This window comes from Astyanax mexicanus, chromosome 1, assembly GCF_023375975.1.
Source record: "Astyanax mexicanus isolate ESR-SI-001 chromosome 1, AstMex3_surface, whole genome shotgun sequence".
NCBI lineage: Eukaryota > Metazoa > Chordata > Actinopteri > Characiformes > Acestrorhamphidae > Astyanax > Astyanax mexicanus.
In genome coordinates, this window is record NC_064408.1 from 99,635,250 (window position 1) to 99,655,469 (window position 20,220).

Genomic DNA, 20,220 nt, shown 5'->3' on the forward strand with positions numbered 1-20,220 from the left:
GGTGAACAAGTGTAAAAGTGAAGTGTAAAGCAGAATTGCAGAAAATAGAGAAAGTTCTAAATATTTATATATCCAGTACTGCGGGGTGGGCAATGTGTTAAAACCACCTAGTGGCCATTTCGCAGGAAAAAAACAAAAACAAATGGTTGAATAAGCATGTTTTACTTCTTTAGGGGTGTGAAATCTCGTGGCACCACGTCTCATGATATTAAAATAGATTTTTTTTTTTTTGGGTGTTAAATGCATCTTGCAAGACAAAACACATGTTTGATCATTATGGTGGCAAACTGAAGCCAGGCGGAATTGCAGACACATGCGGAGGCAACGTGTTGACAAAACGCAGGAGTATACCATATTTGAGATTTGGTCATAGGTTGCCAGGTCTCTACTGAACTTTTAAGAGGATTACCAGTTAAATACAGATACACAATAGTTCTAAGGTATGAAGAGACTCAGTAAAACCGGCTACTAAAACACTTGCATACTGTTATGTCTATAATAAGAGTAAACACTGACTGTTATACATAAATGCAACACTGCGATGAATTCTTTATTAGAAGTTTCAGTCAAAAATAAAAAAATACATATCTTTTAATAGAATCTTCTTCCATTCTTGTGGAACCCAATATTATGTCTCATCTCGTTTTGTGAAATGAGTGTCTTGCCACACGCTTAATTATTAGACCATATAAAAAGTGGTAAAAAAAATATGGCACTGCCATCTTGTTTGTGCTTGCGTTATAAGGGGAAAATTGAAGCCAGAGCATGCGCGTTAGAGACAGAATATGAAGCCATGTGACCAATCAAACCCTGCCCATTTTTATAGTGGAAAGCTGAACTGGAATTTTTATCAAAAAATAAAAGAAAACATGATTATCTTGTTATCTTGATTACTGATTACCACCAGTCAGTGTTAGGGATATTAGTATTAAGCTCCCCACAGCGGGCAATGATCTCATGTTAGCTTAATTATCATCAGATAACTCCAATAATACATTTCAAAAATGCTAAAATCCAAAAATACATAAATTTACATTCTACATTCTCTAACAAGAATGCTAAAATATGTAACACTACTATCATTAGAACGTCATTACGCAGGTCTACATCGAGGTGTGTCCATGTAAGGGCCAGCAAGTTCCCAAATCCCTGACTAGGTCACTAAGTCAGAGGCTCATAATAACACATTTCAGGGCTAGAATGTATGTTTGTCCCATAGCTTGTGCTTATGCGTACATGCATGTACCCGCCTCCACCTGCAGCTGACTAGTGTTTACTCTCCCTAGCGCTAGCCTCTAATCCAGAACCCATAAAGCTGCACCACAACTACAGGCCTGTAATGGCTAATGAGTGAGCGGTCATGGCGTAGGGTCTGGACCAGGGCCAAAGGGGGCGCTGGTACAGGTGGCCTCGGGGAACCCTGAGAAAGCTCGCAAACATCGCCGTCTTTCATCAAAACCTCACTCCAGCCAGCTGAGGAGCGAGAATAGGATTGTTAGGGTGGGCTGATAGCCAGCGAACCCCGCCTCGGCGGTAGGCCTCCCAAAGAGAGTGTGTTTGGAAGGCCGCGGCCAGCGAATGTGGATGCGGTTCGGGGATGCCTATTAATAGGACAGGGTCTGCAGCTCCACCTCTGGTTGGGTCTCCCCACTACAGAGGGAGAGAGTGGGCCATGCTTATTACAGCCAGCAGTGCACAGGGTCTGTGTGTGATTAGGAAAGTGGAATGTTGTGGTGTGAGTGTGTGTGTCTAAGTGTGTGTGTGTGCAGGGAGGGTTTTCACTAAGAGATTAATCTGAAGGCAGGTGGAGGCCTCTCCCTTCCTGACCTTCTAAAGAACCCAGAATTCCACTCCATGTGACTCCTCACAGTGACACAGAGCAAATAAGGAGGGGGTGGTATTGAGTATTGAGGGTTTATTAAAAGATAACAGTGTGGTAACTCAGCCTTTCATTCCTGTGTAATGTTCTCTGGGATAATATATTTAGAGTGATGCTAAAGGAAGTAAAGACCCTGGTAAGGAAAAGGCGAGGCTCAGGCAGATGTGTGGTTGAACAGATCTTGGATCGTATGTTCATTTGCGTGGCCTTGCACATTGGTCGTATACGGCACATCATACACAAATATATGCTTTCCGTCTATTTTTACCGCTTGCCACAAGGGGCTACCGCCTTCTTTTTCGGAAATACCACAAAATTCAAGGAAATATCTATACATTAAAGTTGCAGCAGCAGCATTGTGCTAATTCATATTTCAAATCCCTGAAGCTGGCCTACAAAGCCAAAAATTGGCCAGATCCTCCCTACTTGATGTGAAGGAACTCTTAAAGCTTGAAGTATGGCTTGGCCTAAACTCATAATTCTTCAAGAAGTATAGAAGACAAGTATTTAGACTTTTGTTCATCTCAGTGCTGGCACCTAAGTAGTTAAATAAATTGCCCTGGGCCTGAGCTATCTTAAAATACTGACTGAAGTGCAGTGTATTTGTAATTCTGGCACATGTCATGTGTAAAAGCTGTTTTCAAGCCTGGAAGCTGTTAAAATCGGGGGTCTAAAAATCGGGGGTCTAAGCTTCAATTTCACTTTAAAAGGTTAGCTACAAGTGTGAAAGCTAACCACTCCCTGTGCCGCATGTGAGATTGCATGATTGGTTCATTTTGTAATGTGACTGCTTAAACTTAATATGCTACATTCACACTTCCATAAGACTGGAGCGAGGTTCCTGTAATAAGCTCAGCTTTGTGGGGTGAGTGTGTGAACTGACAGCATGGACCAAAAACCCATGTTTTGTGCTGGCCTGCAAGGATAAAAATATTTTCATACAAGCTCCTTGTTTGATGATGCTCCTGCACGGTAAAATTCCATGCATTCCAAAATCACTGTTCCTAACTGTTTATCATTCTGCTTGGATACATACAGTCAAAGCTTTTGTTAACCTAAACACAGAATTGTGCAATCAATCCATGGTTTGGATTAGGGTTTTGTTTGTTAAAGCAAAGCAATGATAATGAGCCCCTCCCCCAAACAAGCACAGAACTGGTCCTGGGTGAAGAATCATTTACTTTGAAATAAGTGTGAAAATGCCATAAATTATCACAATATCTAGATGTAAGTATGAGTGTATAATGATTTGAAAATGTCTAACTTGTATTACTTGTTAACCACATTTACTTTACAGCTGCAGTGTATAACTAAAAAAGCAAACTTTTAACATCACCATTTAAAACTTAAAAGTCAAATAAAAAACGCTGTGTGTTCTACATTACATTTCCTTACCAGTCTCTCCACCTCCTGCTCTCGCAGTCGCTCATCTCGTTGTCTCTGGTGATAATCCTGGAGCTCCTCCTTGCCACTCAGTGAGCTGATGCTGCCCTTTCTCTCTCTGAAGCCGCCCTGTGGGCCCAGGCCGGCCTTCCCAAATGACTGCCTCCTCTCCCCCAGTCCCATTTCCAATCCTGGTGAGGGTCCAGGAGATGCCAGCCCCTCCAAATCAGAGCAGGATCCACTGCTGGAGATTAGGCTGACTTTCTTGGCCTGTCGGGGGCTGGTGGTGGCACCTGAGGATACGGTGACGTCTGGAGGTGCTGGGGCACTTTTGGTGCTGGACCTGCTGGTCAGGGAGATTGAAACCACTTCGGAATGACCGTTCTGGTGGTTTTGTTCGGTGGAGGGCCGAGAAGGGCGGCTGTCTAGTGAGCGGCGTGGCAGGGGGAGGGCTAAAGGAGCGAGGGGGGTTAATGGAGCATCAGCTGGACGGTAAAGACGAGGTAAAGAGCGGCTATGACTGCTCAATCCTGTCAGAGAACCTGTAGAGTACTTTCTCTGGCGGGGTGCAGGTTCTGGGACACCATTTCTGCTGGGGTCCTGAGACAGGTGTCTGCGGGCAAGCCGTGGGCTGGAGGGCATGCTGGCTGCTCCACTACCACTGCCCCCTGCTGGTGGGGAGAGAAAGTCCCCTGCATTAGAAGTCTGGCCGTTCCACATGGACAGTAAAGAGCCAGACGTTTGAGCGCGGCAACTGTCTGAGAGCAGACTGTCCTGAGATTGATTTCGAGTCATCGGTCGTGAGTAAGGCATTGAGGGGTCTCGTTCCCGAGATGGGTCTGAGCGCCGGGGAGAGGGGGGCATGCTTCCGGACGAGTGATTTTGTACTTTAACTGAGAGGGGAGGGCGATCAGAGTTGTAAATACGCCTGGCCTGCTCCTGATAGGACGGGATAGGGCTGGAGGTGGTTACAGGGGTTAAAGTGTTGGGTGTGGTGGGCGGAGACTGGGTCATGCTGAAGTAAGAGGGGTTGCTGTCCACGCTGGTCCGGAGGCTGTTCTCCAAAGCCTGTTTCTTTCTCTGCAGGGTGTCCATCAACTCTCGCAGCTCAGACACGGAGCGCATCCCTCTGGATGTAGGACCGCCTAGACTGTGGCTGAAATCACTGCTGAACTTCAAATAGTCTGGAAGAATAGAGAGGAAGAAATCAGATAGACAAAATGCATTCATGGTCCCAGACTGTAAAATCTCATATGAGCATAATGTTTTTATGAAACACTTTTGTGCTCAGTGCTTATGCCGGAATACGTACCCCCCTATAACAATGGTTAAAAGTAGTGATTTCAAACTCAGAACTCTTGAACTGAATTCACTGGAATCACAGTGTTTCAAAACATTGCTTCAAAGTCTGTATCAAATTGGAAAAAGCTGTGTGGGACTGTCACAAAACTTTCACTCATTTTGGTCCATGCTTAAGTCATGCAGCTGATCTGAGATCAGAATATTTTTCCCCAAATGTTTCTAAATAGGAGTTAAAATATCTGATCTCTGATCTTAGAAATGTGTTTATTGTCAACATGGCACACAACATTTCCACTTTTTAAAATATAAAAAGCAGTAACTGTTTTTGTGGAGAAAGATTACACACACATTGCATTGTTTTTTATTCATTGCTTATAATTTGTCAAACCATTAGCATATGTTAAATGGAAGAACCTCAAAAAGACCTAGGTCTGCTGTTTGGGATCATTTTGAACTTATACAAACAGGTAAAGTTGGCCAACCAGATATCACTTTGGTGGATAAAGATTTGAACTTCTCACAAGATCGAATCTTTTCCCAAATCAAAAGCCCCACTTTTGCCATGACTAGTTTAAAGCTTTACTTTACATCTGTTCAACTGTAATCTAACAATGTTTGCTAGTTTAACTCCTTACTTCTCACTAATGCCTGACTTTCTTATTTCTCTCTTCCTCTTTTTGGGTGAATAGAGACAGATGGGAGGACTGGATTGGGCCTTATCACAGCTCCACTTTCTGTATCTGTTGTTTTAAACTCCCCTGAGGAGTTTTGTAACTGTGATTTCATGACAACATAATTTATGATACAATTCTAAAGATGGCACCGCAATAATTTATGTATATGTAGCAGAAACTATAATCATAAAACTACCGAGTCAAAATCTCATGAGATTAGATAGATTGACTGATTTAACCTTAAAGTTATATGGCCATTCGTTGTAAGTAAGCCATTTTTATATGCATAACTAGCTTAATAGCTTGAAAATGTCTGATATTTTACCCCCAAAATCTTCAGCGGATATTTAAAACTGATTATAACAAATTATAATAGTCCAACATTCCAAAATCAAGATAGCCTAGTCAGTAATCAGATGCCCATTAATGCACTAATGTGTTTTAATATTTTGCCTATTTTTTGAGAGAAACGCTATGAATGACAGATATGCGACTCCCACTTGTGTTCACTTTGGCAAGCATTTTAAAGAATGTGATACTACTTTAAAAACAGCTACAAAGGCTTTCACAAACACTGCATTCAGGCCAAACGCCTGAATTAATGGTTCCTGAGAAAGCACTAGAGTTATGCTTATTAAGATATACTGAACCTGAGACCGGTCTATTCATAGAATAGTCGGAATGAAGTGGAATAAACCTGTTTTTAAATGACCCACAACCCAAAAGTCTTATTCTCAGTTCTTTCATGGGCCTCTACAGAATGCTCACATCCCTTAAATATAGAAACAGTCTCAAAGCCTAGTTTTTTTTTTTTTTAGGAGTTTCAGAAAACCACACACACACATGCTACAGGCTATTCTCTACTCTAGCCCAATGTGGAACAGCCTTCTTTACAATCCTTCTTTTCTTATTTTATCTAGTTGCTTGTCTTACAAAAAAATACAACATTTAACACAGACATACAGTACTGTGCAAAGGTTTTAGGCACCAAAGCAAATTACATTAATCCATTTATCTCAGGAATACAAGTGTTTTTACCTGACAAAAATAACCACATATGATTTGAACAGATGCGAATAAACATATCTACAGTAAAACACAACAAAGAATTCTCATTTTTAACTAAGTATGTTATATCCTGTGAGCCAAACTGAAGAACAAAGTGTAGTTCCAGATTTCTCTTGGATGATGTTCAGTTCCATCAGCAGCTCACCTGATTTAACAACAATGTTTTTACATTTAAATAACAGTGTTTAGTTGTCACTCCATTGACTGTAACAGGCAGAATGATGTATCTGCCATTGCCACTCTGACGGAGTGTGAATAAAGAAAAGAGCAATGCTGTGCAACTGCAGTCATATTTATCTGTAATCTTAATAGTAAATCTTGCTAGATTTACCACTTTACATTGTATAACAATATTAAAAATCATGTTAATTCTCCACTGACTAGTATTAGGTTGAACAGTGCCTCCATCATAGCTAGTCTTGGCTCCCCACCCTGCACTATATAACTTTGGTGAAATGTGGAAATCTTTCCAACTGTAAGAGGAGCCCAAATAGAAGAATTGTCAATTCTCCCGTATTTCTACTGCTTTAAATAGAAAATGGAATAATTTTGTATTTGTATATATATATATAATAAAGTTCAAATAAAAGCAAATAAAAGGCTTATCACCATTTAATCCAATTTTTATTTGCTCTACATCTGTAATCATTAATATGTACAATAAAAGTCTGATGTCTAGTACGAATTATACTGACAAAATATTTCAGACTAAACCCCGAACATAAATTCTGATTCCCAGTTTAGTCTGAAGGAAGTTCCAGCCTCCAGTCCAGCTGGACGCCACTGAGCCAAAGATGGACAGCAGAACTTTCTCTCTTTTTTTGGCATTGGGCTCCCTGTCCGTCTCCCTCCCTCCTTCACACACACACACGCACACACAGTCTGCCTCCTTTCTGCACTGTATGGTCGAGAGCAGATTCAGTCTGCTGTGCATCAAGTGCAAACAGATCAAAGGATATCTCCCAGCAGGCGCCTGACACATGCACACTCATACAACACGCATACCAGCACAGACCATAAACTCACACAGGACTCAGCCAAGGCCAGGGAAATCCTTTAACCTGAGGGCAAAAGTGTGTGTGCGTGTGTGTGTGCACATGCACAGAGCTTAAATCAGAGTTACATCTGTAAACAAACAAGGAATTAGAGCAGAAACAGAGAGATATCACATGGGTTGTTTGGGGAAAGGCATTTGAGAACATCCCTCCCACCTTTCTGCAGAGTCAATCACTACAGATCTCCAAACTTCATGTGGCCTTCACATCAGCTCAACAGTACAGTGTATGTGAATGGGTTTCCATGGTTGGGCATCTGTATCAAAGGCTTAAATCATCAAACGAAATACAGGCCAGTGGGTGGCTACAAAATCACAAAAAAATCGCACCTTCTAATCTCACTTATCAGAGGAATCACTATAGCCACCAAATATCAGAAATAGGTGGATTTGCCATGAAAATCGCCCTATCTCGGGAGCGGGTTTTGAATTAAAGTTAACGGATGCAATTATCTGCGCTTTTATCAAGAAGAAGGTGCATACGCGTTGCGGAGAGGGGGTGCTTTTCTTGGCAGGGGTGCTGAATTTGGCACAACACTGGCTTTACCCGCAGGGTTAGTGATAAGAGCAATGATTCTCAATAAAAACAATATACTGCAATAAAAACGACATTTGGGTAATGTATTGTTCTCCTAACAGACAGAGAGGGTTCAGGTTATCTAACATTTATATTATCTTCTTTAATAAGTGGAGTTCTGTGGAGTTCTGTTAAGTATTTAACAGAATTGACATGCCAATACATAATAATAATAATAATAATAATAATAATAATAATAATAACAACAATTCAATTAAAAACCAAATCTGTTGTTAAAATATTTTTAAATATTAGGTGATAACTGATCAGTTTTTGTCATATGTATCTAATGCATTTCACACATATTTTTTTCTAACAACAGTTAATGTAATGTGAAGTAACATTTAGGTTTAGGTTGTAAATTCACCTTTGTTTGGATTAAACTATAAACAGAAGTTTCGAAAAAACAAATGATTTTGTTTTTTGTAATTAACTGGAATAAAAGGATGGGCTTTGATTTATTTTAGCAAATGTGTCCCCCTCACAGTATCAAACCTGCTCCTATGCCTTTGTCTTTATGAACTGCTGTTTGTAACTGTTAAGAACTGTGTTTTATCCATCCTGGTGTAAAGCCAGCAGTAAAATGACAGCACAGGGTCTTCCACAGGCTACTGCAGATTCAGACTTCTCTCCCATCTGTGAATGTCTCTGGATCAGCAGATACACTGTGTATGCATTTCCACTGTCTGCTGAGAGAGAAAATGATCTGCAGTACACTCCCTCTCCCTAAACTATCAATCACCACAGGGACAACAAACCACATCTGTACACAGACAGGGGAAGGCATTCCACACGACTGGCTGGCTGCTAGCGCACGAAATGTGTGTGCGTATGTGTTTTTTGAGCAGAGATATCCGAAAAGAACAGACAGCAGAAGACGCTTAAAAGGGTTCTCGCACTTCAAAGGATAAGAGGCTCCTATTGTGGGAGTCTGTGCTGTGTTACAGATAACACACACCTGTCCAAGATGAGGAGAGAAGCCCTAGTTACCTGAAACTGAACCCAAATATCTTTTGCATGCGCACACACATTCGCACACATATATACACACAGCAGGGTGCCTCATGAGGGTTGTGTGTGATATAGGATATAGGATAGGAGGTCTATATAAGTCCGTAGGGGGCACGAATGGAAAAAGGGGGGCTTTCTGTTCTTTCTCCAGGTCTTCAAGTCTGTCTGGAGAAAAAGAGTGACTGAAGGAAGATAGAATAGGAAGTGTATAGTCTCAACCACAGGCACTCCACCCACACACTTACACAGTCTGCTTGATGTGTATTGTAAACGGCGTCAGAACCACAGGGATGAGACGTCTTATGAGACATCTGACCTACTACTTTCAAAACGCTGGCACACCGACATCCCACCACTTTTTAATTGACCTCAGGCCACTTAGGTTAGAATAAAGGGGAGAAAAATGTGTGATCAATTAGAAGAGTCGTCTGCAGTAGCTGTTAAAGTGGTAAATGTTTTATTACAGTGACAGACTAACATTTTATAATGCAGGATTTTCAGAAAGCCAGATAACAGGACATTTTAGGAGTATCCAATATGAATGTACCAAATTCTTCAACATCAGTAACTGTAATTATAAACTGACTGTATAAACCTATATATCATAGAATGTATTTGCTGTATTTAATGTATTATGCCGATTCCATGTTAGCACATATATTTCTTTGCACTTTTTGTGGTCTATCTTTTACTGTTTGTTCCATGTTTCAATAGCACAGTAACTGCTGTGATTAAACTGTCTGTTAAATTGTCTTTTGTCTGCTTTATTTAATTGAATTTATTGTAGTGTTAAAGTTCTATGTTGCACTTCTGTTCCAGTTTTGTTCTATGTTGCACCATGGTTCCGGAGAAACATAATTTCATTACACTGTGTACCTGTACTCAGATGTAATGACAATAAAATACTCTTGACTTTCTCTTGACTTGACGCTGTCCATGCTTTCTACACTGATTAGTTTAGCTAGATAACTTTGTCTAAGCTGGGGGACATTTAAGTCAAGTCATCAGGCTTTTATTGTCTTATTATTTTATTGGTGCACATTTTGGTGTGTTTACATTTATGTCTGTTTGAAACCAAACCAAACAAAGATAGAAAACGCTCCAAGTAAACGAACTCATCAATGACGAACTCATCAATGATTCGGACCAGAGAAACTACAGGAGTAAAAACGCCCCAAGTTTTTAAATCTTGGCTTTGTAATATCTCCCCCTGGGCTAGAAACTGATCTTCATTTGGAGACTTAACCTAGCAAGTGGCAGATTTCAGTGAACCCCACTGCTATTGTGCATCAAAGTTACCATTAGAAGCCATTTTTACAACACATTTTTATCCACACAGTCTTCTGCAACATTTATATAATTATGTTACATGAGCTAAGATAATTTTAATCACAATTTTGTCATTGTCAGCTGCTCCACATTTCATGTCAACTATGGGTCTCAGAGTGCTGGCTTAAAAAAGTGCATTTTATGGCAAGTTGTCTGTAAAAGTTATTGTTTTCCTGTTGCATCTGGTGTCTTCTGGTCATTGTCTGGAAAAAGCCTGGAAATCTAATAAATTAAAAATCTCTGTCATTCGGGTAATTGTTCTTTTGTATAACTACAATTAGCTATGATGTACCTCAATGATCAGAATCAGGACTGGTACTCCTATTATTATTAAAAGAAATGAAGAAATATAAAATGTAGTGGGCTATTACTTGCAGACGAGTCTATACACTTTATGGACAGCAACATGGAAACACCTGTTTATTTATTTGTTCTCCTTAAATCAGGGGTACACAAATATTTTACCCTGCTTTTGTTGGAGTAGCTGTCACAACTGTCCACAGAAGACTTTTTACTAGATGGACTTTTAGAGCACTGGTCAACCCCAAATCCCCAACCTATCAGTTCAATACTGGGAGTCACATTTTATTGGCAATACTTCTCTACAGGGGCTGGACAAGCTTTTCGTGTCTGTGCCAGCAATGGGTCCAACTAAATACATTCAACTAATACGCAAAGATAATAAGGCTTCATTTTTCTTTACTAGCAGAAACAACACTGGGAAGAAGTTTTAGGAATTAATGATTGTATTTTTTCCATCACAATAATATGCCCAAGTTATAAATTAAGGCCTAGGTTAGAGAAGAAGCTAGTTACCTGTGCTGTAGACCAGTGGAGACACGGGACTCTTTTGAGGCAACATGCTCTTTATCCGGTTGGCTTCCTCTGGATGGTTGAAACGGAAAAAGTAGGATTTACCCAAACAGAGAGAATACCCTGTAGAAAAGAGAACAGAAGAGATAGAGAGTTTACACTCAAATAAATCTGAGACCAGCAACATTTGAGATGTTTGCACCCCTTTTGAGTCCATCTGTTTGGTCAGTGTGTGTGTGTGTGTGTGTGTGTGTGTGTGTTTGTGTGTGTAAGCAGAGTTTTGCATTGGAAGTGGCCATCAATTACGATCAAAACCCTGAGCATTACACAAAGTGTTGGGGTTGGGACCTCACCGTGACAGAGCCACAGCTGTCCAAACACCTCACAGCTTGTATGAGGAACAGGTCCCTCTAGAGGACCTCAGTGCTTCTCAACATGGTCATTCTTTAAACTAAACACATATATGGAGACTTGCTCTTCTCCACCAATCAATCACACCTTCTTCAATGTTTATATAAAGACTCATATTCCACCTTATGTTTAACATAAAGCCTGACTAATGTATCCTTTGGCAGGTAAAACTGGCCACCTACCACTTAGGAGCTTTTATCTGGATTCCTAAAGAAAATCCTGTTAAGAGGCGCAAAAATATTTTTGTGGTAATTGTTGAAATGGGAAAATACCTATTGGAGCACTGACATTCTATTAATTACAAATATATATATATATATATATATATATATATATATATATATATATATATATATATATATATATATATATATATATTATAGATTCAAATAAAACTTTTTAATAAAGCTCTCAAAATACTTTTAAAATGTAAACTTAATGAGTGTATTGTTACACCCCTTTCTACACTGGTCAGATAAACAGTTTATCTAAATACACTGGAATCTAAGGTAATATTTATATCTACTAATAGACTATTATGCCTTTCCTTTTTATGGATGAAATGGACATTATCTGACCACCGTTTTCATTTCAGAGAGCATAACTATTTTGGTTGATTTTGTTCAGTGCAAATCATAAATAAAATTAATGATTCGCATTCATGTCATGTAAATTTGGCTGTTTTTTTTTCTGAGCAAATTTTCAGATAACATAATTTTCATATAAACACAGGCCGTGTAGCATAAGTGTAGCATAATTGAATTTAGCGTAGCAAACTATAAAGAAAAAATCTTTAGTAAATACAGATAGTGTTTGTATACAATTTAAATTTCTATAGCTGTTAGTGTAGTTCATGTCAAACTATGGCAATAAACATCCCATACAAAAAACACAAAATGATTAAATAAACATATTACAACAGGTTATAATTAATGAACACTTATTTAATGAAATTTGTATAAAAAAAAATAAGACAAAAATCTATTATTATTATTAAGTCTATATACCTTTTCAATTAAGAGTTCATTCATGGATTGAAAAAGGGAAACTTTCAAACTGTAAACATCTACCTCCATGTTCCCTCTTAGGGGAAAGCTTAGCCCCACAGCTCCATTTTCCACTGATTTGAAATCAGAGAGCACTGAGTGGCCAAAATAAAAAAAATACTGCAACAGAAAGCGGAATAACAGCTCATGGAAAATATGTTGGACCTCTTTTCCCCCTCCCCACTAAACCCCAAACCTCTGGCTGGAGGATTCTGAGCTGCTTGCAAAGCCGAAAGCAGCCTAATTTTGAAGAATATACTGTATAGTATGGAGGAAGGAACCAGGAAAAGCACTTTATCTTCATATGTTTGTCTTAAAGCAAAAACAAAGTATGGTAAATAACAAGAGCATAACAATGCAAAGAGATCATACATCATGGAGAACATGACTATAATATCTAATGCAACTGCAACAACCATAATCAAATCAATAACCCACTTCAGCACAGCAATATCTCTCTAAAAAGTTCCTGTGGTATCTGACACCATGATTTCACACCACCTGAAAACCTTAAGCTGTAAGATGTTGAAAGACTTGCATGGTATTGTGGGAAATCTAGTAATTTAAGGAGAATTGTTATGGTATCTGTAGTCTTGTTTGTTCCCCTGCCCTCCTCCTTCTTCTCTACCTTTTCTTCTTGCTTTTGCAGGTAGAAAGAGGGTTTTGTACACTCGTTTTTCTCTCTTTATTCTTTATCTCTCAATGTTCTTACCGTTGGATTTAAAATGACCACTAATAAACAAGTATGTAATGCTATTCTGTCTTTTACATCATATTTTAAATCATGAAATCATAGTGAATTGGACAAAGATGATGTGTCTGCATTTTGTGTGTGTTTCTATGTGGAAATATGCAACCATTCTCAAATCACTGTATAATTAACACAATACAGCCTGTGTTATCTTCCTCAGAAGGGTGCAACACAATGCAAGATGGAACAAACAGTAACAATAACCCACTTCAGCACAATAATACAATGATCATACTAATTCTGTCCACCAGCTGCTCTGGTCTCGTAATTAGATTATGCAACAAAATGTGACAAAATCATGCTTTTTACTCAGTTTTTTTAATCGTATGGAATTGTGAGTTGAGAGCCCTGTTATACATCTACAGTCAAGTTAGTAGAGTCCAGGATACATTACATAATGCACAACTTCTACAGCCATTATGTCATAGGTGTACAGTGCAGAGACAGCAACTACCTCTCAAGCTGTGTAAAAGTGCTCTGTCTCCATGTCTAGAACAGTTTCCTCTTGTTGGAAAATAAAAACGCTTAGCCTGATGTCATCCAGCTCTGATTCCACAACTGCACAAGACCTCTGCAGGTTTCCTGTGGTATCTGGCACCAAGACATTAGCAGCAGTGATAGCAAGTACTGTTAAAAGGTTAGGAGGTGGGGCCCACGAGGATCGCATCATTGAGCCCCTGGGAGGTCATGCTGACCCTGTTGCCGGTTCACTGGATGCCCTTTGTTGAACCACTTTACCTCGGTACTGACTACTGCATACTAGGAACTCTCCACAAAAGCTGCCATTTAATTATCTATCCTAGTCATCTAGCCAAAACAGTTTTTGGTTTGTCAAGCTAAATTAGATTCTGTAACAACATTATTGAAATGTATGATAGGGCTGATTAGTGTATTGATATAACAATATTTAAAAAGTAGAGACCTACATTATTTTAAATACTTAAAACCACCCTTAAAACACTCATCACTTACCGTTATTAGGGTGGAGTTTTGATTTCAATACCAATGCCATGCACAGTATAACAGTGGTAGGTACGTACTAGTAATCTGTAGTGGTAGGCACGTACTAGTAGTCAATTGTACAAGTGGAGTAATGTGTACATGCATTTGTATCAAAGTGACACAGTTTGGGGGGGGGGGGGGGGAGTCATGGTTATAAGAGCAATCTGGAAATCACCTGGAAACCTTAAGTTGTAAGATTTGGATTTGCATGGTATTGTAGGAACTGTAGTATTTTAGGCATATTGTTAAGGTAACTGTAGTCTTGTTTGTCCCCTCTGCCTTTTTTCACCACCTTCTCTCTCTTTCTTTTCTCCACTTCTCACTTTTGTGAATAAAGAAAGTGAGTCGTTCTTTATGTTCTCAACTTTGGTTTGAATTGACTGCAAATATTTAATGCTATTGTGAAATCATGGTGGAATGGGCAAAGACAATTCATGTGTGAGTGTGTGGGAGGGAGGGGGGGGGGGTATTGTAATTAAACAAGCAACCATTCACACATCACTGCTTAATTAACACATTACAGGCTATCTACCTCTGGAGGGTGTCTTTTTAATGCTACAGCAATGTAAACAAGTCAACACTGTAGCTGTAAATATGTTCAATTTCAGTGTAAGAATCTAAGAATTCTACAAATGCACAGGTATGATTATTATACCTTCTAGCTTGAGCAAAATAGTTTTGAGCAACCCAAGCCACACTTGTCCACACCAATTACCCTGCATGTCCAAAACTCTTAAGTACAGGCTTTGGTAAGTCTGCACCTTTACATTTAAAAAGCTGCTCCACACTTCAGTGCCCTCAGTCGAGAAGCTAGAGGCCTTGCATGCCGTTAACATGCCAGAGCCCTGACTTTTGGCCTCCTAAATCTTTCAGATGCATTCCTCTCTTAGGTACACTGGCAGACTGCACCCGTAGGGTCTAGCAGGATTTCTTTCCATTCTCTCAGAGCTCTGTTCACTGGAAAAAAGTGCAAAAAAGGACAAAAGCAGCCTCACCAGCAGGCTCTAACAGATTTCACAACAAAACAGATGGGGACAATATGTCTGATGAGTGCTTCATACTGTGAGACGTTTCATCATCACAAAAAATCCCCACAGACTGACTAAACATTGATCTGAGAGATAACTCTGTCAGATAAACACGATTTGGTTCGGTGACCAAAACACGCGTACACACAGATTTACAGCAGGAAGGTGTGTTTAGTCTACACAGCTGTGATCCAGTGAATACAGAATCTAAATAAATAAGGAAAATGAAAGGTTTCTATTGTATCCAGCAATCTCTTGCTTTAACCTACCGAAACCCTGTGGTGTTAAAATCAGTCATAGCAAGTGTGAGGATGTCTTCTGGAGGATGGTTGCACTGTATTCACTGGTTGTTTACTGCAATTCCTCTCCAGCAATTTCCTTCTGCACTACAAGCAAATCCACACACTCATAAACTCAATCACTCCCAGTCTTGTTCCTGAGATTAAAAAGACAACGCCTTTGATCTGATAATTAAACTTGCATGCGACTTTATGCACCAACCATTTATAGTCACTGAATTACCTCAAGACGTCAAGCAGTCAATTTTCCGCTCCTGTGACAAAGCTGTTATATTAAGACTTAACTCACTTCCAAAGAACTTTACTGAGTAAATCATTAAGTCGCTCCAACCCCACAGATCGAATAAATCTGACTTTTTAATTAAGAGGCAATATAGTTCAGCTTAACAATCTGGTTCAACACTTCTACTCTAAACTTAAAGGAGCTTACAGAAAAAAAATAAAAATAAAAACTAGGTTATGCTCATATAAATAAAAGGTCCTCAGGTGCTTATGTTCTCTAAACTTGCCTTTTTTTATTTAGCTAATTTAAATGCTGATATTCTGTCACAGATTTAGTTATATTTTCTCGACTTACTAAATTAATTGTAAAAGATGTTTATAGAACAGCTTTTAATGGACTGTTACATATAACCCTGCTGTAAAGAAGTAGGGTTCAAGCACCTTTGACTTCTAAATAGTAGAAAATAGACATATGTTCCCTACTGCTGATGTTTAGCCATGGTAAATCCATACAAAATGCCCAACGATTTACAATAAAAGGTTTCTAAATGGTTCTGAGCAGTTTTATGAGCACTATATGAGTACAGAATGTGTATTTTTTTTGCTAAGAGTTAATTCTGAGGCATTTTTTATGTCACTAAATGTAATGTTAGTTGCAGTGCTGTTACAGTATGCTTACAGAAATACAGTAACTTATTTCTAGTTGTTAAATCCTTACAAAAATCTGAGACCACTTAAAATGATGAGTTTCTTTGATTTTACCCAATTGAAAACCAATGGAATATAATCAATAGGAAGATGGATGATCACAAGCCATCAAACCAAGCTAAACTGCTTGAATTTTTGCTCCAGGAGTGGCATAACGTTATCGAAAAGCAGTGTGTAAGACTGGTGGAGGAGAACATGCCAAGATGATTGAAAACTGTGAATAAAATCCAGGGTTATACCAAATACTGATTTCTGAACTTTTAAAACTTTATGAATATGAGTTCGTTTTGTTTTATTTGCATTATTTGAGGTCTAAAAGCTCTGTATCTTTTCTGTTATTTCAGCCATTTCTGATTTTCTGTAAATAAATGCTCTAAATGACAATTTTATTTGGAATTCGGGAGAAACGTTGTCAGTACTTTACAGAATAAAACAACATCATTTTACTCATAAATATACATGTAAATAGCAAAATACGAGAAACTGATTTAGAAACTTAAGTGCTCTCTTATTTTTTTCCAGAGCTGTAACGTTTACTAAAATTGTAAGATCTTGTGAATCGGCTCGTATGAATAACTGAAGAGAATCTGTTCAGAGGAACCGACTCGTGAATCAACAGAAGAGAACAGCAACACCGGCGACACACAGCCTCAGTATCAAACAACTCTCATATTAAGAAGCACATTCAGGTAAATTCTACATAAAACAAGCTTTAAATGTCTGTTTGATACAGTAAACTTAACATTTACTGAACTAGATACAGTATTACTGTTAAAATCTAACAAATAAAGATCTGAGGTTCTTTAAAACAGTTTATATTTGTAGTTAGACCACGTGATGGTCTTGCTACAAATATACAGACAGCTACAGTTTCCTCAGTCCCCGCTGTTAGCAGCTGTGTAAGTTTGTTTAAGAGCGTTTTTTGTGATAACAGTAAAAAACACTAACCTTCCACAGTGTGCCATTCAGAGAAACCCGCACACAGGCACCAGAGGCTTTCTCCTCAGGAGAAATGAGGAGAGAGTGAACGGCGTGTCCTCCGTCTCCCTGAATGAAGTCCTTTCCCCCACAGTAACTTATTTAGATACACCATAAACTCCTCAACACACCATTACTGTAATCACCGTGAAGGTCAGCACTGGCGCTGCAGGGCAGGGAGAGCAGACTGTCTGCCAGGAGTTCAGCAGAATGACTTGAGATGAAGGAGAGTAAAAGGCAGAGTTAATCCCCGCCCTCCTTCTCTCCCTCTCTCCCCTTTCCCCCTTTGTCTAAACTCTCTTTAGGGAGGATGGAGAAAATACCGGAGAAAATACCTGAAGCTGAACAGTTACAGGGGGAATTCCAGCATGTTCCCCCTTTTAATGTCAGGAAAACTCAATCACATGTCAGCCCAGTCTTTCTACCTATAGAAAGTTTAGAATAAAACGTGTAAATTACACTTAGTTTAAATGAAGACTTCCAATGTACTCACTTTCAAAGGACTTCACTCAAGTAGTAATCATTAAGTCGCTCCAACCCCACAGATCATATAAATCTGACTTTTTAATTAATAAGCAATTTAGTTCTGTTTAAGAATCTGGTTCAACACTTTGACTCTAACCTTGAAGGAGCTTACAAAAAAAAAGTGAAAACTAGGTTATGCTCATATGAATAACGGTCCTCAGGTGCTTATGTTACAGAAAAAAAAGTGAATTTAAGTGTGTTTTCTAAACAAAGTTATGCTTATATTCATAAATGTCCTCGGGTGCTTTTGTATTCTACGCTTGCCTGAGTACATATCTGCATTCATATCTCAAATCAAGAAATTAGAAGATTTATTGGAGAAAAAAAGAGATTTGACTATAAAAATATTAAATGATGGGAAGGAATAATGTTTGAATGTGCACAACTAACTAACTGATCTTACAGAAACATCTATAAACATTTAAAAGTAGACTTTTTTATAGTTTTGTAAAAGAAACTACATTTATAATATATACTTTACATTTCTGAGTTTATTAGTGTGTATACAATCACACCAATATTTCTTCCTATATATCTATCTCTATGACCATTTTGTACAGTTTTAAAACATGAAAACAACTCTCAAAGAGAAATAGGCAGGCTAAGAAACAGCCTCCACACTGTGGAATTAGATCAGTTTAAATGGTTACTTAATTCAAGTTTGAATGAACTAAATAAAAAAAATAATAATTAGATGCATCTCAATTCACAAATGCCAAAAATCTACTCAGACCTGACAATATGTTGCATTTTGCGTAACGAGCACACATTTTGACCTCTATTACACTTGTACGATTCCACGTTCTACAGTATGTATATTATTTGATCTTGCAATTCTCTCATGTTCTCCCAAATTTGTGTGTTTACAACATGCTGTGTTTTTGATGTTACAAATAAATACTGATACTTCTTATATTACACTATGTTAAGATTTTTAGCATGTCATGTATCATATCAAGATACGACTTTGTAAAATCAAATCACCCAGACCAACTATTAAGTTACCAGTAATTGAAGCTTTTAGGTAAAGTGATGATTTCAAAGCTTAAAATTGCCTTCAGATCTTTGAATGTCACCATGCAACAGCTGGCAGGGAAAAGTAATATACCAATAATATTGTGTTTCACCTCCAAATCCCACATCACCCACTAATCTTTGATAACAACAACTCAAATCTTTCTTGCGGTCCCCTGATTTACACTGACTTACTTTAAACTTACTCTTAACAAATAATAAAAAAACTATTTTTACATCTGGTCTCCTCGTGTGACTAGTATTTGGATTGTATTATGAAGTTTTAAATAGTTTTGAGAGGATTTGGGCCAAAAATATTTGCAAGATGGAGGAATACGTGCAGGATGAATATCACCCAAAGGAAACCTTTAACCCTTCCCATCAGTTCCAGAAATACTTATAGGCTCCACAGATCAATTACTGTTTGCCTTGTCAATTTTTAAAAGTACAACCTTGGTGAAAATCAATGTCGAGAACTGCTTTTGGAACAGATGTGGAAAGAGTCAGACATGTAGGAGAACTTTGCTCCTCATGGCAGGTTTGTTGTTCTTACAGTGGGGGAAGCTGTTTCTCAATCTCTGTTTTTGTACCCTCCCACTGCACTTTGTGCCATCAATGTTAAACTCGCTCAAGTGTGATTGAGAAATCAGTGACCTGTGCACCTTCTCATGGCAAGGCCTGAGTCAGAGAAAGTGTCTGCAGCTTGTTATCAATTCAGACAACTTTAATCAATTCAATGCAAAAAAAAGTGTGAAATGTTTGTGGCAGGATGCTAGCGTGCCTATATCTAAGTCTGAGTGCCTAAGTCATGAGTAAATTGTTTTGTGTTAATTGGTCGAGAAGTGTTAGTACAGAGATCCGCTTGGGTATACCTAAACCTCTATAAGTTGTGAGGGGTTTTCTCGTGACTGAGCCTAAACACTAGACAGTGTGCTGATAATGAGGCAATATGGATCATGTCAGGCCACATCTGGCTAGAATTGTCCATGCCAACAGACAGGCAACTCATTTTCAGAAAGCACTTTAAAATTCAATGCAGTAGATCCAACTTGCATATTCTGCAGGTCAGTGCTGCATTCTTTAGTTTTTATGGGACATGGCAAAAGGCTAAATATAAATAAAATACAATATATATTCTATATATTG

The 20,220-nt window shown here is 38.6% G+C and overlaps 1 protein-coding gene across 5 annotated transcripts in view; it reads right to left on the reverse strand.

The window, feature by feature from the left end:
- phldb2b (pleckstrin homology-like domain, family B, member 2b) overlaps positions 1–20,220 on the reverse strand; it is a 79,267-nt gene that overhangs the window by 35,606 nt on the left and 23,441 nt on the right. For 4 of the 5 annotated variants that reach the window (XM_049462723.1, XM_015606631.3, XM_049462724.1 and 1 more), the window contains exons 5-6: positions 11,094–11,213; positions 3,275–4,446 (exon numbers count right to left, since the gene is read on the reverse strand). In XM_049462723.1, the coding sequence (XP_049318680.1) occupies positions 3,275–4,446; positions 11,094–11,213 (1,292 nt within the window). Of the gene's footprint in view, positions 1–3,274; positions 4,447–11,093; positions 11,214–17,505; positions 17,765–20,220 lie in introns of those variants that run through there. The other variant, XM_049462728.1, reaches the window with a different exon arrangement.